General features: G+C 46.3%; 2 protein-coding genes and 1 non-coding gene across 53 annotated transcripts in view; 1 reads left to right on the top strand and 2 right to left on the bottom strand.

Annotated features, from left to right (window-relative positions):
- Positions 1 to 8,107: 8,107 nt before the first annotated feature.
- Positions 8,108 to 15,070, bottom strand: OTX1 (orthodenticle homeobox 1). 2 transcript variants are annotated; one of them, XR_013526580.1, is made up of 6 exons: positions 15,003 to 15,070; positions 14,584 to 14,652; positions 12,816 to 13,023; positions 11,726 to 11,877; positions 8,909 to 10,438; positions 8,108 to 8,676 (listed from the first exon to the last, which is right to left on the bottom strand). XR_013526580.1 is itself a non-coding variant. In XM_008980622.5 (5 exons), exons 3-5 carry the CDS (start codon positions 12,910 to 12,912, stop codon positions 9,620 to 9,622), a joined length of 1,068 nt encoding a protein of 355 aa, XP_008978870.1. In that variant the 5' UTR covers positions 12,913 to 13,023; positions 14,584 to 14,652; positions 15,003 to 15,070; the 3' UTR covers positions 8,108 to 9,619. The 2 variants fall into 2 exon arrangements, 1 of the variants encoding a protein (XP_008978870.1); XM_008980622.5 differs by having other exon boundaries at positions 8,108 to 10,438.
- Positions 15,071 to 17,223: 2,153 nt separating this feature from the next.
- Positions 17,224 to 25,029, top strand: LOC128929531 (uncharacterized). Its single transcript, XR_013526582.1, has 3 exons — positions 17,224 to 17,481; positions 19,260 to 19,424; positions 20,460 to 25,029. It is a non-coding gene; the product is annotated as an uncharacterized LOC128929531 (transcript).
- Positions 19,419 to 26,069, bottom strand: part of EHBP1 (EH domain binding protein 1) — a 388,496-nt gene continuing 381,845 nt past the window's right edge. For all 50 annotated transcript variants that reach the window (XM_035272471.3, XM_054244907.2, XM_054244906.2 and 47 more), the window contains 2 exons: positions 20,723 to 20,837; positions 19,419 to 20,493 (listed from right to left, as the gene is read on the bottom strand). In XM_035272471.3, the coding sequence (XP_035128362.1) occupies positions 20,403 to 20,493; positions 20,723 to 20,837 (206 nt within the window). In that variant the 3' untranslated portion in view covers positions 19,419 to 20,402. The remainder of the gene's footprint in view (positions 20,494 to 20,722; positions 20,838 to 26,069) is intronic.

The raw sequence follows: 26,069 nt of genomic DNA on the forward strand, positions 1-26,069 counted from the left end.
AATTATTAACTTTACGATGTTAAGTGAAAATAGTTACAAAGATAATACAATATAATTTTAATCTTATAAAATTAAAAACTGGCTAAATAGATCTATAATTGTTTAGGAATACTTATACAGGTGGTTAAGATAGAAAAGAAATGCAAGAAAAAATTATGGACAGTTCCCAACTTACAATGGTTCAATTTAGGATTTTTCAACTTTATGATGGTGCAAAAGCAACACACATTCAGTAGAAACCATATGTTAAGTTCCCATGTGCATTCATTCTGGTTTTCACTTTTAGTACAGTACTCAATAAACTAGGAGATATTCAACACTTTATTATAAAAGAGGCTGTTAGGTTTTTTTGCCCAACTGTAGGCTAATAAAAGTGCTCTGAGCACATTTTTAAAGTAGGTTAGGTTAAGCTATGACGCTTGGTAGGTTAGACTGTATTAAATGTGTTTTTGACTTACAATATTTTCTCTTTTTTTTGACTCTAGCCAATAAACTTATGATATTTTTAACTTACCACGGTTTATTAGGACAAAACCTCATAGTAAGAAAAGGAGCATCAGTAACATCAACAACAGAATAGCAGTTACCTCTGGGGAGACAGAAGAGATTATGATGGGTAAAAAATTCTGTGGTCCCAATAATATTCTATTTATTGACATGGTGATGATTACATGGTGTTAAGTTGATAACCATTTCATAAAATGTACATATAAACTTTATAAACTTTAAATTTTATAACTTAAAATTTTAAAGAAATAAATTTTGAAAGAGATGTAATACTGAGAAGTAACCAAAAAAGTCTTATTTCTAAGGATGATAAAAGAGATTAAGAAACTTTAAAATTCACGAGGCCGGGTATGGTGGCTCACGCCTTTATTCCCCGCATTTTGGGAGGCCGAGGCGGGTGGATCACGAGGTCAAGAGATCGTCTCTACTAAAAATACAAAAATTAGCTGGGCATGGTGGCGCATGCCTGTAGTCCCAGCTACTCGGCAGGCTGAGACAGGAGAATTGCTTGAACCCAGGAGGCGGAGGTTGTGGTGAGCCAAGATCGCGCCATTGTACTCCAGCCTGGGTAACAAGAGTGAAACTTCGTCTCAAAAAAAAAAGGACGGAAGGAAAGAAGGAAGGAAGGAAGGAAGGAAGGAAGGAAGGAAGGAAGGAAGGAAGGAAGGAAGGAAGGAAGGAAGGAAGGAAGGAAGGAGGGAAAGAAACTTTAAAATTCACAAAGAAAAAAGACAATTCTGGCCAGGTGCAGTGGCTCACGCCTGTAATTCCAGCACTTTGAGAGGCCGAGGCAGGCGAATCACCTGAGGCGGGGAGTTCGAGACCAATGTGACTAACTTGGAGAAACCCCATCTCTACTAAAAATACAAAATTAGCTGGGCATGGTGTCGCATGCCTGTAATCCCAGCTACTTGGAAGGCTGAGGCAGGACAATCACTTGAACCGGGGAGGCAGAGGTTGTGGTGAGCCAAGATCAAGCCATTGTACTCTAGCCTAGGCAACAAGAGAAAAAATTTCCTCTTGGAAAAGAAAAGAAAAGAAAAAAGGCAATTCTGTATCTGCGAATAATTACATATAAATTTGCTTCATGGCTGATGACTAGGCTTCACTCTTTAATTCACTCAATAAACACCGTTGAGTCCTACCTTGTGTCTGGCATTATGTTAAGGGCTGAGAATACAGGAAAACTTAGTTCAATCTCTCAGGTTTCTCTTAGCACTAGGAACCCTGCTGATTTATAATCTCTCTTGGGATAAAAGGTTTAGCTGACTTATTAATTAGAATACAATCTCAGGGTAAAGGAAAATCTCAGCTCCTAATAAAAAGCTTCAGTAAAAGATATGCAGGATTATGAGGTGCTGAACTGAGTACACAATGAAGTTTATGCCTCGACTGAGAAAATACAGGAAGAAAATAGGTGCTATTTATTTTCTCTAGACATAATAAACATGAATAGACAACCTTTATTTTTCACATCAAGTAAGGGGAAGACTGAAGAAGTAATTAGCAGGAATAGAATCATGAAATAAGGGTTTAAAAAACTGAGGAATAAAGGTACAATTTAAACAGACTTCTGCTCTTTGCTTTTCAATAAAGGAAACCTATAGGGATATGATCTCTGCTACCCATCTCATTAACCTATTTCTTAATTTCCAGAGTTAGCTCTGAAAAATAAAGTTTACCCTAAAAGACAAGGATGTGCCATCAGTGAGATTTTAAAAATCAAGCTACAAGCTTCAAAACTCAAAAATAGACGTTTCCAAGTTAGTGTACTGAGAAAAAAAAAATCTGAATGTTTGCTTACACATAAATTAAGACTCAAATACAGAGATACTAATCTAATCCCAACTCCATATCTGGTTTAAACTTATTCACTGGATTAGAACTCCTATAATGTAGCAACGTTCTCAGCAAAGAAGGCTCAGTCAAGAACAGAAAACACCAATCATAAATACGAACCTAACAATAAAAAATGTTATAAGTACTTAGAAACGAAAATTAGTAATGAATTAAAAGGGGAAAATAGAAAAATGAGACTTGATATCAAACTAGCCTCTTCAGTTAATGTTAATATCTCTCTGAAAACTCATAAAATAAAATTCAAGTGATGCCCAGAAACAGAAAGGTAAGAACATCCCAAGAAATAATTTTCAATGACCAGAACTCAAATTTTTCAACTTGAATTTAGATGAAGCATGTTTTGTTAATATTAATCCGGTAATCAGATTCTCAAATGATATGGTATGTATTTTAAAATTAATGTTTGTTAATATGTTTAAAAATTTAGGCACCTCTTAGAGCAAATGCCCATGGAATCTGAAGACTGAGTACCAAGATCTGCTACCTACCAATTATACAACCTTGAATAAGTAAGCAAATCACCTAGTCTCACTTTACCACTGCTAACTTCAAGAGAATTGAGCAAATTAAAGAAAATATATGTAAACAATATTGTACAAACTCCAAAGCATGGGAAGCACAATTTTTTCAATCTACTACAAAGACTACTTTCCACAAACTAATAAATGTCTTTTATTCATATTACAGAAAAAAACATAACTCTACAAAAGCATAGTATAATAAAGTTTTAGTACTCTCCCTCAGTTGCAAAAATTATCAACCTAAGGCTAATCTTATTTAATATATTTTTGACCTTCTCTCTCTCTTCCTTGACTATTTTGAATCAAGGCCCAGAAATAATATCATTAACTTTCCTAAGGGCTAAAATTCAAAGGCCTCTATTTAGTTGATGTACAGGTATGGTATGCGACATCTAACCAAGAAGTCTGGGCTAGAAACATGGATTTGAGAGTCACCAGTAACGAAATCAAGATTTGAAGCTATAGCTGTGGATGAGGTCAAGTATTCATGCTTGGGAAACAAGAAGGTAGATTATGTTGGTGCTCTTTCATTAAAAACTCTAATAGACATAAAGCACATCTCTTCCCCTCAAGAAATAAACCCTATGAATTAACAAAGGGCCTATAGATTTTTTTGTATCTTAAGATTTAAAGTGCTTTTCTCCCTTAAAAAGTGTCCCTATACAGGAACAGTTACTATTGTAAAAGATTGAACAAATCTCCGAAACCTGAACAGACATATTTTATATAACATCCAATTTAAACATTGATATTGTAACCAACTACAAATCTACTTTTCAAAGTATTTGTTAAAAACTTGTACTCCATGTATATTTTATTCGTTGCAGTGCATAAATCTCTTAATTTCTTTTGTATATGTATTTCACAGCAAAATTTTTAAAATAAATTTTAAAAAGGAAATATGACTCCTATTGAAATAACTATGACAGATGATGTATCTTACTAGCATTTAGAGCTCTGAACATACATGAGAATATCTGTGTACTAAAAAACACCAAATGTTTTATACACTCTTTAGAGGCTGAATCAGAGACCATTCTTACATTTTATTTTTTACCCTGAATGTAAAGATTAGTTATGATTTATTTATACTCCAATCCTGAAAGTGTTTTGACTCAAGTTCCTTAAATCCTAATTTACAATCCACTTTAAAAGAATTTCTAAAATTATCTAAAATAGTTTTCATAATCTGTTTAGTAAAGACTAACCTTTGTAAAAAAGTATTTGTGACCATTGGAAAGGAATGCAATTTTGTCCCTTTAGTGATATTAGTCACCAAGTAAAGGATTCAAAGGGGGTAAAAGATGCACAATTTTTAGAAACATCATAGATTTTCAATGTTTAAATTTTGATGGACCATCATTGATTAAATGGAGCCTAAGTCCTATTTGGTTAGAAAAATATCCCTATCTTTCAAGCAATGGTTGTAGAAACAAAAGTGCACAATTTCATAAATTAGAGTGATATGCATTTTAGTTTCAAGCACATCATACACTTCTTTGCTCTATTTTTTCCTAACAAAGAAGCTAGATATATTCAAAAGCAGTGTCCACTTTGGCTGTATCATGTAACTGCCATTTCACCAAAATTACTGGATTTTTTGGCAAATATTTTATATTTTTCAGACTTTTGAGGAACTGCACCTAATGTGTTTTAAGTAAAAGCCAACTCAGTTTTAAACCATGATTAAAGAATTATTAGATCAAAATGGCATGTTCCCCTCCTCCACACATAAAAATTCAATTCTTTTTTCAGATATCAGTAAATATCAACAGGATAATTAAGAGGCATAATTGCTTCTCAGGAACCATCTACTAAACACAGCCAAAAAAGGTTCTGGTTTTGAAAAAAGTACAGTCCAGACACCCAAACATTTATTTAAAACAGATTCTTTCCTTAAGATAATGAAGATGTTTTCTTGTTGTCAAATAAGCAAGGCATTGTTATTACTTAGTATTCATTTAAAATGTGGTGTTTTTTAATTAAAGTGCTTAATATAAATATTTCTTAAACTTGAGGGTTTTTTTTTCCATTTTCATTTTAAACATTAAAATGTATGGGGGAAGGGAGACAAAGTGTGAAAAATACAGAATAACTTGTTAAGAAGTTATTCTGTTTTTAATTAGGAAATTTTGTATAAATATCTTGTTGCTGTTCTTAAATTAATTCTGCATCAGAAGCCAAGTGAGTTTTTGGTCTTGAACAGTAATAATACATATTCTCTTTACCAACAATGTATATATTAACTACATTTATATATCAGATAGATTTTATTTCTGTACCTCTAAAGAAAACCTAGTGCTTGTCATCAAGCACTAATGACATCATTAACATTAATTAATTCTGCCAGAGCGAGTAGTGAATTTATATTTTCACAATTAAAAAAATCACAATTTAGCTGTGGAAATTGCTATTTCGCACAAAATACATTAAAAACTAGTAGTTCTCTTCTGATGAAACCACTCTGTTTTTTGGGCTTTGCAACTTAGCAGAAATGAATTTGCTGACATCCAGCGTCTGAAGGTTTTTACCTGTTTTTCCTCTCAGATTCCTCCTTACGTTTAATTCCCTGTAGTTTTAAGATTTTTTTTCTCAAAAAAAAAAACAAAAATCACTCATGAATTAGAGAAATACTGTCTCTATCTATCCTCAATAACTGGTATAACAAATTACAGAAAGGCTCAGCAAACGAGGTTACTTCACCGAATCTGTTTAGAACTTCAGCAAATTAAAGCAGTGCCCTTGAGAGAGTTTTAAGATTAAAAGCAATCTTTAAAATCATACATATAACCCATCCCTTACCCTTAAAGCTTATTTCACACACGTTCATCTAAGAGTAGACTTTTTTGCCCCTACAGTATAAGCAACAAATACAAGGTATGAGTAGAAAACATCAAGATTTCGTTGAGCACTTAAAGAAAGAAAACTGTTGACATCTTGCTAATTTTTCCCAGGTTTCTAAATCTCCTAAAGGTGCTTCAATTCTAGTTGCTCCAATTGTGTCACGAACACCCAAACCAAACCGAACAAACTTCCTGGACAGAAGGAAGAGCCGAAGTCGGTTCTCAGAGAACCTGCCTTTTAACAGGTGGCCGGTCCGGGGGTGGGGGTGGGGGTGGGGATGGGTACCTTCTGCGCTCCAGCCGCCGCTGCCCTGGGACTCTCGGCCCACGCCAGCGCCGTCACCCTGCCGAGCCTGGTCGCCCCCCGCCACCCCTGGCCGGCCGCGCACTCACCCCACTACCCGACGCTTCAGCGTCCAGACTGCCTGAGGTGGCACCGCGGCCCCTCAGGCCCTGGCGCCTTCCCGCTCCGGGTTTCCACTCAGCGCTGTGGGGTGTCAGCACCTGCCGGGAGGCCCTGGGAGAAGCACGTGCCTCTGTTCGAAGCCTCGTTCCCCAGGTGGGAACTCCGGCCGGGCCTCAGTGCGCCTGGCCGCCAGCACCCACCGGCCTTAGTACGCAGGTGCCGAAGCTTCTAGACGCCCCCGAGGGGCCGGCCCACGGGATCGCGTGTGCACTTCCCGCCCGCGGCCGCGACCTAACGTGTGAAGTTCCCGCACGTCCCAGGCCGAGTGGGGTCAAATAACGACTACGACCAAACTGAGGCCCAAGGATTTGGGTACCTTGCTCCGGAGGCCAAGCAGTTGTTCAAACCAGTGTAAAGCCGGGTCTCCTGGTTTCGTTCCATTTAGCAGCCAAAAGGACTGCTGGGTCCCACAGAGCTCGCCTCAGGGAGCCGCGGGCCTCGACAGGCTACAGGCAGGATTGCTGAGGGGTGCGCCCCAAAAGGCCCTGCAGCCCAGGTGCCCAGGCCAGAGTGGCACAAGCTGGAAGCCTCCTCGCCCTGGCCGCCCGCCGGGTCCCCCGGCACTTGCGGGGTCCGCACCCAAGGTACCACGGGGCACCCCGGCAGGTCAGGCTTGGCGCCGCATTTCACCCAAGGCGCCGCCTAAGGGGGGATCCTACGCGGGCGCAGGCCGGCCCTGCCTTCAGGCCCCGTGTGCCAGGGCGGCGCCGCTGGGCCCAGGGCTGAGGGGCCGCGGCTGCGCCCCCCTGTGGGCTTCTGCTGAGTCCGGGAAGATGGGTTTGTTGGCACGGGAAGGGCGCACCCGAGCCAGGCCTACCGAATCCGGAGGGAGGACGCGGCCGAGAAAGCTTTCCTAGAGCCCGGCTTGCAGCCCTGCGACCTCGCTGGGCGCGGGACGTGGGGGTGGGGTCGTTCTCTGAACCCCGCCTCACGATGTGTTCTCAGGTCTCACGCGGAATTTTAAAAAATAGGGGATGTTGGTCACTTCGCAGGAAACTTTTCGTTGTTTCCTTGTTTGCTTCCCGCCCGTGGGCAAATTGAGCAGCTTCATGGCCTTACACCCGAGAGGTTTCAGGTCAGAGTCTGGACAGTTTCGGGCTCTGCATTTTCTGGGGGAGGATTTCCCCCCACCCCCGTTTTCCCTCAGAGGGAGATGGAACTGTCCTTCCTGACCCCCAGATGCAAGCCGGGCCTCTTCTTCCCCTTCCAAAGTGAAACGCGCGTCCTTGTCGACTTTTCCAGGTTATGAGTTTGTATGTTTTAAAGGAACTTTACAAGAAAGGTAATTTGGCTACTTCTGGCAGGAGCTGAGGGCTTTGAGGAACACCTTAGCACGTGGAAGGAATGGCTCGGATCCCCCAGCCGCGGTGAAGCCACCCGGGACAGCTCAACAGCAAGGAAGATTGTCTGCTGCCAACATGCAGGACACGGATCGGTTTTTTGTCCTTTTGCTTTCTTTTCCTTTTTGGCTCAGCTCTGAGAACATTACAGAGCTATCCTTTCCCGCCTCCCGACCCTCTTCTCCTCCCCCTTTTCTTTCTGGTGCTGGCAATTAGGGTGAAGAAATCAGTGCCAGGCTCCTGCCTCTGAAGAGAAAGGAATTGCTTCGGGAATTGAGTCCTGACACCTGTCTCTGTCCTGGATAGCGAGGGGGGAATGAGGGGTCAAAACGCCTGGGGGAAGAGGCCAGGCTGACGCGGAGGGGCGTGGTGGGGGTGGTGGGAGACACTCCCTAAGCGAAAGTTTCTGGAGACTCCTCTTGCCAAGTCCTCCCCGCCACATCCTTTGGCCTCCAGCTTCACGCAGGCCATTAACACGCGGGTTATTAACACGGAGTTTCCCTCGCTTTTAGCGCCCCCCCCCCCCAAGACCAGGATCTGGGGCTGGAATCAGAAGAGCAACACTGACAAGCGGTTCATTAATTTGCATTTATTTTCGAGAATTAATGTAGATAAAGAGGAGGAGAGGGACTGCCTTACATTTCAACAAGTAATTTGTGATCTTCACATCAGACAAATCAAATTTACAAATTACTTTCCCAACTACTGGACGAAGCGGCCAAAGCCAAAACTGATACACAGGCGCGCGGGCTCTCCGCAAATTTCGGAGAATGAAGTAGCACTAAAAACTCACTAGACAAAACAAGGGTGTTTAAAGAGAGAAGCCGACAGAGGAGTTGCAACTCGGTTTGGGGCCTGGATTTGTTTTTCCCTAATGCTGTACTTTTACGGATTTTTTGTTTTTGTTTTCTGGTTTTGGTTTTCTTGTTTTGGGTTTGTAAACCGGAACTGCGACCCTGTGTTTAGACCGGGTGAAGGGTTCAGCCCTGCGCCCCCCCAAACCCCACCTCTGTACCCTGACTTGTCTGTTTCCTGCACACTTCAGATACTCCGCGCCCAGCTTCTTAAAACGAAGTAGTTCTCGTCAATAAATACACAGAGGGAGAAGATGTGAAGAGAGCAGGACAGCTTTGCAACAACTGAAAAAGAAAAATTGCCATCGATTGAGGAAGAGCAGAAGGGGGACAGAGGGAAAATATTTTTTGCTTTTGTTTTTTATATATGTGTATATATATGTATATATATATATATATATATATGTGCTGTATATATCTTAAAGTTGTTTCCTGGGTGCTAAGACAAGATATGTTCAGTTCAACCAACCAACCAACCAACATCAACTAAAAAGTTTAAGTGGTCCTTGGAACGGACCTGACTATGTACAGCATTCCCGCCGAGACGGAAGCTTGAACCAGTCCAGCGCAGGGCGAGGCGGGATGCGGCTCTGTGTGCGGAAGGCTGGGAGCGCGCTCCTCCCGCCGACCTAGCCCCGGCGCGCCCCAGCGCACCCCGCTGGGGCAGAAGAAACACCGGGAGGCTCTTGCCTGCAGGCGTAGAGCAAAATCCAGGGCAGCTGAAAGGGAGGCAGTCTGCGCGGAAGAAACACTTAGTGGTTGTTTTGATTTGGAGTAGTGTGTAGGTGTTCCAATGGGCAGAAACACGCCAGTCGGTGACTCCAATGTTCAGAAAGAATAAATTAAAATGTTGGGCTCAAACAGCGGATCAGAGCGAAGAGCCTCCGAAGGCTGCAAGTGCTTAACAGCTGTCCAGAAAGATTGGAAGGGGCGACTTAGGAGTTTAGGCTGAAGTGGGGGAGAAAATACAGCTCTCCTGTATAGAATGCGTAGGCCAAGCTGAAGCACCGGTCCCCGCCCCCATCCAAGGGGTAGTCGAGTTTGCACATCCCCCCAAGCAAGTGGCACAAAAATGGGGGCGGCAGTGCAGGCAATGGACATCTTTTGGGGGGTGAAAATTCAGTTTTGGAGAAGTCGAGGCAAAGGCGGGTGGTGCAGCAGCAGCAACAGGATGGGGGCAATGGAGGGTGCAGGTAGTTGCGTTTCTTCTCCTTTTTCATTCTTGGACTCACAAGACCTGGAACCGCCAGGAGGCTTGGTCCTTATAGTCCAGACAGTCGGGAGAATTGAAGTTGAGTTTCCAGGCAGAGGAAGCAGCAGCGGCTCCAGGCTCCTTGTAATCCAAGCAGTCGGCAGAGTTGAAGGCAAGCCCCGAGCCACCGTAGCCTTGGTGGTGGTGGTGGTGATGGTGGTGGTGGTGGCCTGAGGACTGGCTCAACGGGTGGTGTGCGTGTGGGTGGTGATGATGGTGGCCAGCCATGGAGGAGGGTGCCATGGGGCTGAGCTGGTGCGGGTGGTGATGCGAGTGCATGGGCGCTAGGTACGAGCTGCAGTCCACGCCGCCAAAGTAGGAAGAGGAGGGCGTAGGGTAGCCTTGGCCGTAGCTGCCGCCCTGGCCGTAGGACATGGGGTAAGAGGCTGCTGCGGTGGCGGCGCCTGCAGCTACCGAGCGCTGCATACACGAGGCGTTGCTAGGCGCGGCCAAGGGCTCCGGCACTGACACGGACGCGGGCGCTGAGCCTGGTGAGATGGAGGCCGGGCTCCAGATTGATGAGGCTGCGGGTGTACTCAGCGACGACGCGGCGGCCACTGCCGGATTCCCGCCTAGTCCCGCAGCCGCTGCAGCCGCTGGGTTAGCAGAAGAGCTGGATGCCGAGCTAGAGGACGAGGCAGAGCTGGACACAGCTGGCGGCGTGAATTGGCCACTACTTTCGGAGCCCGAGCTCTCCCGCACTGGAGAAGACTTCTTCTTGGCTGGGCGGCTCTTGGTTCCGCTCCCGCTCTGCTGCTGCTGGCGGCATTTGGCGCGGCGGTTCTTGAACCAGACCTGCAGTGGGCCGGATGGGAGAGAGTGGGTCAAGGGGGGCGAGGGGAGCTTGCTGCTCCCCCGCCCCTAGTACCCTACTCCCCGCCCAGAATCTCGCAACCCTTTTCCACCGAGGCCTCCGCCCCTTCCTGCCTCAGGGGTGGCCAGACCCTGCCCCCCACCTCGGTTCCCAGCTCCTCCACCCTCCTCCATCCTTCTGCTTAAAGCCCTTCCTCAGCTGGCTCCAAAGTAGGGATGTGCACCTCCCCACCCCTACCGCAACTCTGCCCTAGGGCAGAATATTTGAGTCTGTCCAGCCAGAAGTTCTGCCATCTCTAAATTGCTGCTGTTGGCTGCTTACGTGTATGTTTGGAGGCCCAGTTTTCTAATAGAGCTCAGGCAACAGCGGAGAGGTACAAAACAGAAGAGTGTAGAACAGTTACCAAGTCTAGGGCCAGAGCCGTTTTACTGAGCAACTCCTGGAGGCCAGAACTGGGCAGGGCAAGTATTTGGGTGGGAGTAGGAGCAAGGCTAGAGGCTAAACAGAGGCAATAGTTGAGGGACTCGGGAAGGAAGCCTGGGTGAGATTTCGTTGGGTCTTTGGCTCCAGCTGGGGAACCAAATGGAATGGTCCCTCTTCTGGGAGAGTCCCAGCACATGGCGCTGCATTCCTGGTTCCCCTTCTCAAGCCTTCGAGTAAAGGAGGCGAGACAAAAGGCTCTTGAGGAGAGTTCGGAGTTAGAATCTGAGCATTATCATCAGAACCCTTTCATCTCAAAAACAGAAATAAGAAAGCCGGTAGCAGGGTTTTGCACTTGGCGTCCTTTGTAAGCAGAGGAAGCGTCTAATGAAACCCAGGCAGAGCACCAGGCTCTGGCCAGTCTCCGTTCTTTCATTTCTAGGATTCCCAGGGTGCAACCCAAGAGCAGAGGCAGAATTCAGGCCTCTGAGGGAAACTGCCAAGTCCTGGGTCAGGCGAAGAAGCAGGGGCAAGTGTCAGGCCCGCAGGGTGCTTTACTTTCGGGAGCCTCCCTGGTCCTCCTGCAATTCTAAAAAGGACTTTCAATACCAATACCTAAGGCGTCCTAGGGCTAAGGGCGGAATCTAGGGCTCTAAGCCATTTCCCTTAACTTTTGCCCCCTTTCCTGGCTGGGGCCCAGCGCTAGGGGGAGTCCGAGAGGGGCTGCCCAGTCTGTCAGCCCACCCCTGCAGGCCGGTCTCCTTCAGAACTCCCCAGGAGCCTTCCGAGACCTTCCCCGAGCAGCCACAGCGCCCCTACCCAGACCCTGGAGCCTGGGGAGTGCGGACCTGGACTCTGGACTCCGGCAGGTTGATCTTGAGGGCCACCTCCTCCCGCATGAAGATGTCAGGGTAGCGAGTCTTGGCGAAGAGCGCCTCGAGCACGTCCAGCTGTGAACGCGTGAAGGTGGTGCGCTCCCGCCGCTGCTTCCGCGGAGTGGCTGTGGGGACAGGCGGGGGCGCCGCGGGTCATTGGTGGCCACGCGGACCAGGGATAGTGAACTCTGGGAAGCCCCTGGCAGGTTCATAGCTCGGCCTTCTCAAGAGAAGCCGAACTGGGAATAAAAGAAACTCCCTCCGGCGGCCGAGCCTGAGAGGCCACAGGTGGGAGAAAGTGCTTATGTGCGACTAGGAGCCAGTGTCTCCAAGATTCGAGGGCTGCGTCTCTCCCTGCCTCCCAGAGGTTGAAAAAGTAAGAAAAGTTTTTCCCCCCTCCCCTGTACACACACACACACACACACACACACACACACACACACACACACTGGCTGGGGGACAGGGAGTGAGAAAGATGTAGGCACCTTTCATGTAGGAAAGATGAAAAACACTTTCAGAGAAAATAAATGGTGTAAACGAGTGGGAGCTAAAAAAGAAACCGGGGTTTGACTCAAGTCGTCCTCTACAGCAGTGCAAAAATGGGTGCAGGACATTGATTTAGAGGACAATTTAATTCGAGAGAAAGAATCTTCCTTTTTCAGTCCACCTGCCGTTTCACATAAGGAAAGTTTGGCTCCTTCGGTCAGGGCCTAACGAGTGTCCAGATTACTCATTCCATGTTGGGAGAAAAGGAAAATCATCAGCCGCCCCTTACTAGCAAATCCGCGGGTAAATGCGCTCTGCGCTGGCGATGGGACCACAACAGGAGAAAGGTTGTCGGTGACCCGGCCGGGAAGGCGCACGTTGGGCGTTTTCTCAGCCCTGGCCACCTCATGCGCCCACGAGTCTGCTCAGTGCGCCGACAGTGGGCCCTGTACTGTAAACAGATTAGGCAATCGGCTCCCTGGGCCTGCTCGGCAACAAAGCTTACACTCAAACCCAACAGTCTGAGGGTCCCCAACATTTGAGAGTCTTGGGCAGGGGCCGGAAGGCCGGTGCTCACCCGGATAGCCCACGGAGGGGTGCAGAAGGTCCATGGCAGGCCCGGCCAGGCCCAGCCCATTCATGCCGTATGGGGGTTGTTTGAGGTAAGACATCATGCTAACAGCTGGGTGGAGGCGCCCCGACAGATCCAGGGGGCCCGGGGCCAGGAGCGGTGCAGGGCTCCCACTGCGCAGTCCTTCAGGCTCTGATGCGTCTGGGGGCCTGGCCTATGGAGACACGATACACACGGAAACCATCAGTCGGAGGCACTTGGCTTTCAAGTCTTGTCCGGGGATAGACAGGGAAGGCAGGTTACAGAACTCCGCAGGGTGGTCAACTAGCCTCCACAAGGACTTAGCCCAGAAACCACAGTTGCTTTGAAAAGTAAAGTTTTCTAGGTCCTCTAGCTCTAGGCTCGGAATGGGCCAAAGATACTGGTAGGGAGTCCATAGAGTAAGAAGTTAAAAGCAGGGCCAGGCTGGGAGGTAGAGCTGGAAACACAGAATGTACAACCTCCCAAGTCCAGGCAAAATTCTGAGTCCGGCAGAAGCCGGCTTCATGTTGCACAAACAAAAGTTCACTTGGTGCCCGGGGCAGGGCGCCCAGAGCATGCAGGGTTGTTTCGTTTTGTTTCAGTGTTTTTGAAAAGGTAGAGACTATGAAGGGCCAAGGTGAGGCAATGTGGAGGACTAACTGCACCTCAACCTCTTATGCACCTAGACACTTGGTTTCTTCTAACGCGTCCAGGGCTGCGTCCCTGCCCCAGAGCCCACAATAACCATTCCAGCTAACTTCTCTATGCCCAACCACTGAAAAATCGCTGACGCGGAATCACACCACACTTCAACCGCAGCAACGGGCCCAGGCCGCAGAGGGCCAGAGGACGCTGAAGGGAACACTGTAGAGGGGGCGATCCCAAGACGCGGCCTGAGGTCAGGAGCGCCTCAGCTGCGGCCATCGCCCTTCGTTGCCAGCGCGCACCCGTCCTTCTCTCTGCCCAGTCTGGGCTTCTGACCACATGGTCCCAGCAGGGGGTGAAGGCTGGGGCCCAGCACCTTAAAGGGTCTCTGAGATTTGCGAAGCCAGAGGGCAGCAAGTTGCATGCTGCCATCCTAGTAGCTGAACCCGAGGCCCCAGGACACTGTTGAGAACAGAGAACTAGGCCTCAGCGGCAGAGCCCACGCAGACCCGAGCTGGGAGGTCGAAGCCTTGCCCCCGCTGCTGCCGAGAACCCAGGCGCCACTCTCAAGGGTCAGGGAGGGGCACTGGAAAGTGGGCCTGGGGTTCTAGGGGGCCGTCGCTACACCCCGCTTTGCGGGATCGCTGTGAAGCAGGCCAGGGACTCGGGTTAGGACGTTTAGGGAGAGAAGTTGGAGTTAAAGAAGCTCCCCCCAGCCCCGTTCCTGCCCCCGTCCTCTCGGACCCAAGGCCAGAGGAGGAGTCCAGCTTGTAGGGAGGGAACGAGAAGGGAAGCAGCCAGGGCTCTTAGGCCAAAGGAAAATGGGACTCAAAGCTGCGACGGCTCTGCGAGGCTGCAGCCTGAGTTTTCAAAGACTTTCTCCAAACTTAGCACTTCAGCTCGGTTACTTCGGAGGAGGCGGGGGAGGGGGCGGCGGGCCGCGACAGCGCCCCGGGGTCCTCCGCGCACCCAGAGGGGAGTCAGGCCGCTCCCCCAGCCCCGCCCACCTGCTGGGGCTCCGGGAAGCGAGGATCCATTTGAGGAGGGGGAGGTAAGGGTAACCAACGCGCTCCCGGAGTCCCGGGTGGCCCCGCGGCTTTCTCCTTACCTGCCCTCAGCTGCCGGGGCCGTTCACCATCTACCTGGATCCCTCACAGAGACCCGCCGGGCAGCCAACCTGCAAAACAGAGCGGCACAGGAATTACCCCGGCGGCTGGTCTAGGACCCCCGGTTTCTTTCTTTTCTCAACTTCTTTCCTCCCACGTCTATCTTTTTTTCCAGTGGCTTTGTGCGTGTCCCTAAGGGTTTCACTTTATTGCACAGACACTTTGTTTGCTAAGCCCCACGCGTTCTCAGGACATTGCCTGACCGGGAATCGCGCCGAGGGGCCGCAAGGGGGGTAATTCGAGTGGCAGAGTTGGGAGGTGGCTCGGCGTTGCCGCGGCACTCCCGATACAACGTGGAGGCAGTGGGGACTGGGAAGTCCTGCACAGTCACTTTGCAAACTAAATAAATCAAGCGATTTACCTTGTCGGAGTGGCTTGTCTTGCTCGGTTGTTTAGGTGATTGGAAATGTAGCCTGATGAAGATTGATCACCTTTCTACTGCCCTCCCCGGGTATGTGAACGCGAGGCGAGTGCGTAACGGGGCTAGGCCGCCAATCGGGGGCCCCGCGCGGGCTGAGTGACAGGGAGCCGGGCAATGGCAGCGCGAGCCGGGGGTTACCTCCGCGCGCCCCCGCCCTCCCCCGCCCCCCACTCCCCGCCTTCCCCGCCCGCCCGCCCGCCCCGCCCCGGTCGCGCGCTAACTCGGCTGGCAAAAGCGGCGCAGAGCTAGCCGAGGAAGGCGAGCGGAGAGCCGGAGTCCTGGCCGCTGAGGGGACCGCGGGTCCCCAAGCCTGCCCTGGGCCCCCCGGCCCTTCTCTCGCGCTTTAGGCGCTCTGGAGGGAGTGGCTCGGAGAGCGCGAGGTGCTGGAGAACCGGTTCCTTCGCTCTCCGAGGCACTACCAGGCTCTGCCGCCCGGATGTGGGCGCCAGGACTCGGGGGCGGCGGACTAGAAGAGCCCGGGCGTCTGCCCCTCTCCCGGCGCCGCGGGCCCCAACGTTTCCTTCCTCTGCGCCGCCACCTGAGACCGACGCCGCGGGCGGCTCGTGCCAGCACAGGCTACTTTGCAGAGCGCGGGAGCAGCTCCGGGCGCGCAGATCTCTCTTCGGCGCCTCGGGACTCCCGCGCCTGAGAAGAGCACCCACTGGAAGGGCGCCGCCACTTACCTGCTCGTCGGCCTCTCCCGGGGTTCCCAGTCCCCACCAAGGGTGTTTACAAGTCTTAAGCGCTTCTTCTGAAACATTGGAACCCAGCGTCCTCTTCCCCTCACACACACACCCTATTTCTTAATTCAAACATTTTGCTAGGAAACTTTCTTTTTCACACTCTGTCTTTCCTAGTCTCCCTCTAACAGGGACTTTTAGATGAAAAATGTGGCCACAGACCCCTGCCCTCAACTTTTTTTCCACATGCTGCGTAAGGAGCCTCCTTGAGGCGATTTCCCCGGATTGTTCGTATATGTGAAGCCCATTTCCTAGCCGAACAAACTTCCCAAACGCGTCTACCTGGGTGGACTTTTCAAAGTGCAAAAAAAGTGTTTTCGTCCCAACTCCGAGTAAGGCGAATCTTTTAAATGGCACCTCCTCCTGAAAATTAGGCACTTTATTACCTTTCGAGGAATTTCTACCCCTTGTTTCTAATCTCCTACTCCCTCACCCCGACAGGAGTAGTAAAAAGTTTGCAAAGGAGTAAGTGTGAAGGCGAGTCAAGGAGCCTCCAGGCGCATCGCAGTGGGGAGCACCCGCGCAGCCCGGGCCGCGGGGTCGGGCGCCGAGAGCAGACCGGGCGCTGGGCGAGAAGGAGGAGAAGGAAAGGGGAGCCCGCTGAGTGAAAAGGGGCCGCGGCCGCCGCTCATCAAAGTGCTTCCCCCTCCCCCAAGCGACACTTTCCTTTGGAGTCCGAATAAAATACGGTAACAGAATATGATGGAGGGCACACTGTTTCCTTAACTGCTTCTCAAAGGGCCCGGGAGATCTTCTTAGGACCTTTAATAAGGCTTTGGTCGGTTCTTTTGTTGATCTCTCAAAATCAACTCCTTCTAATTGAAGTTGGAGCTGAAAGCGAGCTAATGTTCAAAGAAAGTGGCCGCCAGACCAACGAAATTACATTTTTTTTTTTTACGATGAGGGAACATCTAATCAAGGGGGCAGGGGAGGAGGAGTGGGAGTGGGGGCGTACGAAGGAGAAAAGGAGGTTTTACAAGATCCTTCTCTGGTTCACAAAAGTCAGCGACACGGGCGCTTCTCTCCAGAACAAAGAAACCACGGCCCATTCACAAAAGGGAGATAAAGAGAGAAAGCTGAATAAAAGAACGAGAGAAATGGGAAAAAATGAGAGAGAGAAAGAGGGAAAGAGTGAGTGAGAAAGAAGCTTTAAGAGGAAAAGAAACAGCGCATAGCGCAGCGCTAACCCAGGCGGGGACACACCTTAGGCTTGCGCAGGCCCCTACCAGGAGTAGCCCGCCAGGCCCGCAGTCAGCCGCCCGCGGCTCCGAGCCGCTGTGATTTGTGGTGAAGTTTAAAGAAAGCAACGAAATATACCCCCGCCTTGGGTTCCGAGGAAAGGCGCCGGTTGGGGCGCACTAGTTTTGGGGAAAATAATATGCGGACGTCCCGGGGTGCGCTTCGCCGGCGTCCGCGTCTATAGTCCGGCGCTGCCCTAGTCCCGGCCCGTCGGCTATGTGCCGGGGCTCGTGCCCTTGCCCCATTCCTCCACCTTACGCATTCCTCCCTTCACCAGGCCCTGTTTCGCCTGCAGCTTCAGCACCCGACCAGGGTCCCGCGCAGCGAGGTGGGACAGCCGTGCGCGCTGGAATGTGCCGGCGCGGTCCCCAGGGCACGCCTCGCGGGAGTCCGGCGCTCTCGGTTCCAGATGCTGCCACCATTCTCGGGGAAGTCGGGAGGTATCAAGTAGCACGGATTTTATTTTATTTTTTCTTTTCTAATGAGAGTATTTAACTAAGCCCAAATTGCAGGCGAATTTTCTTAATGCTCAGCCCATAAAACCCCAGGATTAAGAAAAGAAAGCGAGAGGAGAGGGAGAGAGGGAGGAGAGTAGAGAGGGAGAGAGACTGGGGCGAAAGTTTCTTGAAAGCGGCACAGAGGATTGAGGCGGCCGTAGCTAGGCAAACGTCCAGGTGGGAGACGCTGGGCCAGAAGCCACGACCGTTCCAATATCGGCCGCAGCGCGGGGAGGGGAAGTGGGGACACCACTGGAGGAGGTGAAGCCGTCCAGTTCAAGGCCCCCGGGCCGGGAAAGGGCGAGGGAGCTGGGCCTGGAGACCCGGATCCAGCATCCAGGTGACCTCCAGGCCCGGCCAGGCTCTGGAGGACACTTTGGACAGGGGGAGGGGTTTGGCTCCGAGGCCGAGGGATCTGGCCAGGGAAGGAAGTTCCGCACCCGCCCGCAGACTGCCCTAGCAAGCCCGCCGCCAACGCCCCTGCTCCTCTGCGACCCTCGGACCCATAGCCTCTTTTCCCGCGGCGCGGGCTTTCAGTTTCCGGGTCCCCCGGGCGTGCTGGGCCCGTGCCCGCTCTCGGGAGCCAACGTCTGGGCACCACGCAGCGATGTCCGGATGCAGCTCCCTTGCCGCGGGCCTGACCCCGCCAGGCGCCGGGGTCCACGCTCCACCGCCGCTGAGGGGCGTTCGGGCGCCACCGAGCAGCCCAAATTGAAACCCCGAGAGGATCGGGACTGAAGCTGGAGGGGCAGGTAGAGGGGCCGCCCGGCGGTCCCAGACCATCCTAGCAATCCGGGGAGAGGGAAGGGTTATCACTTGGCCGATTGGGAGAAGCTTTTGGGGTGAAGGAGCTGCTTTTCGGCGAGGCCCCTCGGGAGTGAAGGTTCCTCGAATCTTGCGTAAACTGGGTGGGTGCTGTTGGTCGCCCAAGCCCCAGGCTGCTAGGGGCGGGAGATTTCCATCTGCTGAGCTTTCCTAGGGTTAGAACGGGATTCTGAGAGCGTTCCCCAGAGAGCAGCAGCTCTCGCAGTTCTCTCGGCTCTCCAGCTCGAATGAAGAGGGCAAATACCGACTTCATTTACTTAAAATAACTTTTCAATAACTTAAATTCTCATCATGAAGAAATTCTACCACATCAAGTGTGTGTGTGTGTGTGTGTGTGTGTGTGTTTTAATCATTTTGAAAGACTGGCAATTGGAGGTGGCTGCATACTTGCAACGAAATTTGTTTGTGTGTACATACATATGATCTACGCTAAAGTATAAATGCTAGTGGACTGTTTTCTCTAAGTTTCTGGACTTGTTGAACAAGCCTTCTTTGTTTGGACACCCCCATGGGGGAGTGAAGGAAACCACGAGAGAATCGCCAGTTTTTTTTTCTGTAGTCTAGAACTTCTTGTTAAAAGTTCTATTTCCCTCATTTCATACATACATACCTGCACACATTCTCCCCGCCCCCCAGCAATAACCCTCTTCCTTTTACTTCGGTACCTACAGACTTGCCGGTTATTAGAAGACACAGTTCTCCCTAATATGACTTCAAAACTATAACAATTAAAAGTAACAACGTGGAAATGCAAGATATTAGTATTTTTTCATTGGTGTGGAATCACAAATTTCCTCAAATCTTTAGCAGAGATGACCCCTTTACAAAAGAGAGCTGGTTTATACTGCTTATGAATATGACTAATTACTTTTCAATTCACATTCGTGTGTCAGCAGGGCCCTCTCTGGGATGGTGTAAACTTACTCAACTTCAAATGCAGCCCAGTATCCTGCCCTATGTTCCAGAGGACCATTTTCCACATGAAAAGTCTTACCGATACACAAACTTCACTCAAACCAATGTCAAGTTTTCATTGCAAGAAAGTAGCAGCCGTGTTTAAGGTAAGAAAGTTTCTGCTTTTATTGAAAATTTATATATGACTCAGTATTGTAATAAATAAACATAACCATTTTCACAAAAAAAATGACAGTGCTATGCTAAAGAAGAAAATATTAAATGGGGGATTTACTTGTAGTAGCAAGACAGACTTTTTTTTTTATCAATACAGAATAAATATTAACAGCATTCGTGAGCCACTGTTGAAACCCAACAAAACGTAGGAATCAAGCATGATGTAAGAAATAATTATTCAGAGAAAAAGATGGTGTATTCGCGGATGATAAGACTGTCTTTGTAAATTGGTGCATATCAATTAGTCCCATCCTCACAGCTCACCTTCAAACCACAGGGCTTGTTTCTGGCTAAGTTAAAGGACCATCCTCTGAAGAAAGCAGAGGAGAGAAACTACATTATCCTTACAGTGAAACGCAAAACAACCGCAGAAAAACTCCACTGGTAAATAGAACACAGTTTAATAAGTAGATTGGATATGATCTAACTATAAAATTTAGGTAACAGAGTAAGTGTTACATATGGCAGGACTGGAAAAAAAAAACATGACATTTTTCTTATTCCCTTGTACCCCCCTCCCACTGTCATTATGCTATTAGCAACAACAACAAGAAGGTTTCAAATTTTCCTCCCATCAAAAAATGAGAGAAAATAACAAGGGAAGTGTTTTTGTTCTTTTTGAACAGTTTCTTGCACCTCCAATACCAATCACTCACAAGGTGTCTGTGCAAATCTATTTCACAGGATTTCAAGGAAATTGTTAACTCACAAAAAAAATCCTTAAACAAAGCTATTTTGGAGTTCTGTATATTATTTGGAAAGGAAGGAGGGAAAAGGTGATGGTGGTAAAGTAGGACAATCCAGCCAAACAAAATGTTAAAAGTTTTAAATCAACAATGAGTCTGACTTTTTCTGGTCTGGGAACCAAGGCTCTAAAATGTTGGGAGAGATTCTTTCTGATCTGATGGCTACTGAAGAACACATTTCTCCTCTTTCTTGGCCATCTTGCCTTTGTTTTGCTCCAGAGTTCGCTCCAAATGCTCATCTTCTTCTTCGGCCCTGGATGTCAGAGAAACAGGACAAACAGGAAACAAAATTATTTTTCTACGTGGAGGGCAGAGCAGCACTCCTCCGTCACCCAGTATTTGGATCCCCAACGGGAATGGGGAGCACCAGGCCAGCAGGAGGCTGTCCCGGCCCTCCCGCGACCTCTGGATCGAACTTTCCGCACACTTCTCGGCCCCTACGCAGGTGGCCCAGCCTCGACCGGACCCCATTGCCCACTCACTGCTTCTCCTGTGCGTCCAGGTCCCTGACGAGCGCATCGCGCTTGTTCACCAGGGCCACCAATTCATCTAGCAGAAGCTGCTCGCGTCGCTTCTGGGCCTCGGTCTTCTGCCAGTCTGCAGAAGATGGGAGGCTAGTTACCCACCGGCAGGGCCTCTGAACACCCGGCCCCCTGCCCTCCTCTTCCCGCCTTTTCCAGTTTCCTTATATTTCTCGGCAAACCACATTATAGAGCCACTAGCTAGTGTTTTCTGTGAGTTTGGCTGTCGTGGTGAAGGTTTCCTCGCTAAAACTCTACTTTCTAAATATTTCCTGCGAATGGAGACGACTGTGGCAGGGTTGGAACCTGCTCAGAACCAGGTGTGAGCCGGTGGCTAGCCTGAGGTGCGCACCTGTATCCAGCCAAACTGGGGGAGGGAAGCTGGAGGCCCAGAAGAGTTTGGCCCAGGGGTTGATAGTGGGGGAAGTGGGTAAATGAGGAGGCGGGAAACAGTGCTGGGCGATAAAATCATTCTGAAAAGGCTAGAGAATCTGCCTGAGAACCTATCCTCCTCCCCCACCCCCACTCTCACCCCAAACAGCCCATTCTTCGCTAATTTCCTCTTCGCTCTATTTTAGCAGTTGGATGTATCTCACACTGGGCGCCATATGCTTCACAATAACTTTAAAAGTAGTGAATCGGCTAATTAGCATTTTTCTTTGAAGTAAAAAATAAATTTGCTCTGCAATATTACACTGCAGCTCTCGATCTCATCACAGCCAGTTTTCTTTTGGAGGCGTTTGCTGGGTGGTTTCAAATCAAAGCACTTTTGCAAAGGAAAAATTACATATTTCTTTTTGAAACCCTATGTTAAAGGTTGGAAAACCCGATGGGCAGTGCTCTTTCTATGGATGGCATGCGTTTTTTTAAGGTTTTAGACCCCAGCGATACATTTCCTAATCTTCGCTGGTCTGATGATTTCCTTAAGATGAGCAGCAGTTTCATTTAATAAAAACAGGACCAAATCGAACATTTAAAACACTTTTGAAACCAAAGCCAACTGCTCTCTGGCCAGACTGTAAGGGCTTGTAGCTGTCAATCAACCCCCAGTCTACCCCGCCTCCCTCATTAGGAAGGTAAACAATGAAAAGAAGAAGTAGATGATGAGGCAGATAGCAGAACAAATGAGGACCTAGAGGGAAACAGGACACCAGCTTTAAAAAAAAAAAAAAAAAAAAAAAAAGGACCACGGCCACTGACTCCGGCAGCCCCCTCCCCCAGCAAATGCACTTTCCAAAACAGAGAGAAGTGCAATCCTTTCGGGTTTCTCTCTTCTCTCTCCATTGCCCTGGGCAATCATGTTAAAACTCACATGGCTGGTGCTTATTCAGATAAACCTAACAATGCACACCGCTGGTTACCATGTGAATCTTCACAAACCACACAAGAATGTGCTGGTTCAAATCCCCCCGACCCCCTCCAAAGCAAAATTTATTCAAGACAGCAAACTGCTCAGCAGCTTTATGAAAGCAAATGGTGCTAGAGGGAATTCTATCTTGTATTTACAAATTAAAAATTAGATGCATCATCATGCAATAAAGGTTAGAAAAGCAGCAAAAAGCTAGAATGTTTTACTCAATTTATCACTATTTCTTTCATTATAAGCTCTAACACATAAATCCATATTTATATGAAACATGCTATATGTTAATTATCCACATTTGATATAAAATATCGAACAATACATTAAATAACCTATCACCATTACGTTCTTATTTTTTAAATGAAATATTCTATAGCATGGAGATGAATACAGAAACTATTTGGGTTTCTTTGAATAGAAGAATTTAAAAAATAATAAACAGCAAAACTGAAGAGCAGCTCTATATATGTAACAATTTTATTCTCTGGATTTAAATGCAACTGAGGACAGGAATGCTGGAAAATTTTTTAATCTGGTTCTTGTTCTTAAATCAGTCTTATTCAGCAGGTAAATTAATAGGCTCTCCAGGTTGGAAAGATCTTAAAAAGTCATCTAGTCTAATTTCAGGTAAGTATAATTCTAGAAATATTAATTCAGAAGAAACCTAAATAGACTTGAAACTAAATAGATTTGAAACTAAATTTTATAATTAAGATTACTAATTTAATGAATATTAATTTTTCCCTTTCCAACCTCAAGAAATCATTCTGATTATATGCTTTAATTTATAATTATTTACTTCCAAAACATTTTGCTAAGAGCTTTACAAATGAACACATTTTCAAAAATAGAATTAAACTGAAAATTATATTAAAAAAAATTAAACCAAGAAAAGATAAATTTTAACAACACATATAATTTTCTTAATTATTCCTTCTGAACTTGACTAGTCACTTTAAAGGCTTTAATTAGTAATTACAAATATCACGATTTCATTAATATTGAAAAAAATAGGACTTTAACAAAATGGATAAAAGAGGACATTAAAGAAAATTTTTACCCTTTGAAGTACTGAGTAATTTAAAATATCTTAACTTTTCCCTAGCTCAATAATGACATTTTCTATAACTGTAGTGAAATCATTTAAAAATTAAGAATACTTAGGTAATTTTCATCATTTCAGAGTCAAATTTAAATGACATTAGAATTTAAAATATCCCAGCAAAAATTTAGAGACTTTAAAATATTAAATCTGTCATTATAGTGCTAGATTAATATCTGTCTACAAAATATTAGTCAACTATACTGGAAACAGAAATGTGCAGTGAATAGATTTTATATTAGCAAAACTGTACTTTTACTTCATGTCTGTTGTCTTATAATGGGAATAAATTATATGATATGTATGTATACAAACTCATACATGTGTATACATATACATATATATTTGAATGCTATTTTGAGAAATTAAACTATTTTTATCTTTTTTTAATGTAGTATTACATTTAAAACTGACCAAGATTCATATTTGCATGTTCAAGCCTAAATTTTTTAAAAATCCTGTTTTAAAAAGCTTCACTTAGAAATGTTATGTTTTAAAAACTTGCATGTAAGTTTACGTGTTACCTGTTATGCATTTTAAGAACAAACTACTCACCTATAATACCAGTCACAGCTAGCTAGCTGCACTAACTTTGGCTTGGACAAACTACAATGTGGGTTCTGATTAATTTAAAGATTCCAGTGTACTTTTGCTACAAAAGCCATATCCTCTCCTAACAAATAGGATTAAGTTTTGATGCTGCATTTGAGCCAAAGTGTTGAAATAAAGAGATTTTGTTTATGTCCATCTGCACTGAGCTGTTTTGTTACTTTTAAAAACTCTTTTTTATATATAGGGCCAATTATTCACTCCCTGATTCAGTTTATTTGCTGAAGTTGATAATTACCTTGAAAAAAGGCAAGAGGAATACCTATAAACACTTTAATAGAAAGGACCGAAAGTTCTTATAGTAAACCTTCAACCTTGCCACTATAAATAAGCCTGGCACTTTGATGAAAATTAACACTAGTTTTGTAAAGAGCACATTGGGGGATTGCAGTCAAGTCTTATCTTTAGTTCCAGTCAACTAGCAATCCTGAAAGAGTTTGCATCATCATCAGAACAGGCCATTTGATAGGATTCTACCGCTGTACCTAATCAATCTATGGAAGACTGTGGCTGTGCTGTGTAACAAAGCTAAAATAGATTTACAAATGGGGTTTTAGGGGATAAGCTCCTCCACAGGATTACATATTGATTTTAAATATAAAAAGCTTATCATATAAACCATAACTACAAAAATAGTGAACCTATGCATAAATCCCTTTAGAAGAGCACCCACTTCAAACTCTAAGCCAAGAATAAATCAAGATGTACAAAATCCTAGAGAAGATCCATTTCTTGTGCAGAAAATGAACATACCACTTTCTAAAAGCCCACCCCAATGTGTACAGAAATGAATTTATCTTTCCTGAGGGGGCATTGAATAATCTGGAACAAAAAAACTATAGGAAAAGTATCTAAAAGATGTTTGTTAGCTTGAGGGATCCTACAACTTAGCTCAGTAGAGTGAAACTCCTGCTACGAAAAACACCTCAGGAAAAAAGGGTAAAAAACAGGCCAAAGTGATTATAGATTCTCAGAAGAATGAATGTATTGAATATTTTTTTTTTGCTCTCAAACCAAGCTATTAATATTTCTTTCAATGTGCTATGGTTATTAACATTTATGCTGTTCTCCTGGTGAATGATTTCAGCAGCTGATTTATTTTAGTTTATTTATTACTAAAATCATCTAATGACTACTAAGTAGGAGAGATGGGAAAAGAGAAATGAACTTTAAAATAAAGAAAGCAAAGCAAAACCAACTAGTGTTGCTTATTCATGTTTTTTTTTTCCTGTGGTGTTTTAATATTCGAAAAGGCTATTGAACTGAATGTGTGTCCATTCTAAGGGTTGACTCAGAGGAAACTGTCTTCACAGAGCCAATCTTCACAATGATCACCCTCTCTGGGACACCCCAGCCCATGTACTGCTCAGGCTAGTGGGACAGGCCTCTCTCTTAAGACAATATCTTTATTTGTAATCAACAGGCTGCTTCTTTTCTCAAGTCTCCTTTTTTCCTCAACCAGCAATGAAAATTGGCCCAGAGATTTAAGGTACAGTCATATATGGGGCAATGTATTTAAAAAACAAAGAGAATGATAACACAAAACACTAACAACTGTATTAAAAAGAAAAATATTTTTCTCCTTTTCTTCAAATATATGACTTTCTACTGCTTTTCTGTATGTGCAAGCAGGTCAGGCAGATAAAATATTAGATTATTTAATGTTGTAAATCTGGCATGTAGGAATAGGATTGGTGACAAAACTGTTTTTAAATGTGTCATGACCCTGCTTCTAAGATGGGTATTTGTTATAATATGGTTTTGGGGTTAGAATCAATATCTATCTTAAACGTGAACAGTATTGTATCAAGCTGTATTTTTTGAGGATAGTTTATCTTTCTATACATGAAAGGGTAGGTAAAAATGTAAAGAATATCCTGTGTTGAGTATAGTATACAATGAATCTATAAAGAATAAACTGATTAATTATATGTATTACATATATTATATATAAACATTACATATTACACACAGATATAATATATAAATAGTATTTGCTGTGCCTACTTTTTAACTGTTTTGCCCTTTTAAAGACTATACCATGACTACAAAAACTATTTTGAGAGGAAAAATACCATTTAGTATACCTGTGTACTTTATTTCAATGGCAAGTTTCATAGAAGTTCTTGAATAATTTTGACAAATTTTATAGTCATTGTCAATGGTATAATTTGATACATCTGGGTAGACACTTGAAGAGAATTGGCTAGCTGAAGCCTTTTAAAATAAAGTAA

Source organism: Callithrix jacchus, chromosome 14 (assembly GCF_049354715.1).
Source record: "Callithrix jacchus isolate 240 chromosome 14, calJac240_pri, whole genome shotgun sequence".
Taxonomy (NCBI): Eukaryota; Metazoa; Chordata; class Mammalia; order Primates; family Cebidae; genus Callithrix; species Callithrix jacchus.

Coding starts and splice junctions, on each gene's coding strand:
- OTX1 (XM_008980622.5), bottom strand. CDS start 12,912: ATGATGTCTTACCTCAAACAACCCCCATACGGCATGAATGGGCTGGGC. Junction 11,878..12,815: donor CCCCTCCGTGGGCTATCCGG/GTGAGCACCGGC, acceptor CTGTCCCCACAG/CCACTCCGCGGAAGCAGCGG. Junction 10,439..11,725: donor TGCCGGAGTCCAGAGTCCAG/GTCCGCACTCCC, acceptor GGCCCACTGCAG/GTCTGGTTCAAGAACCGCCG.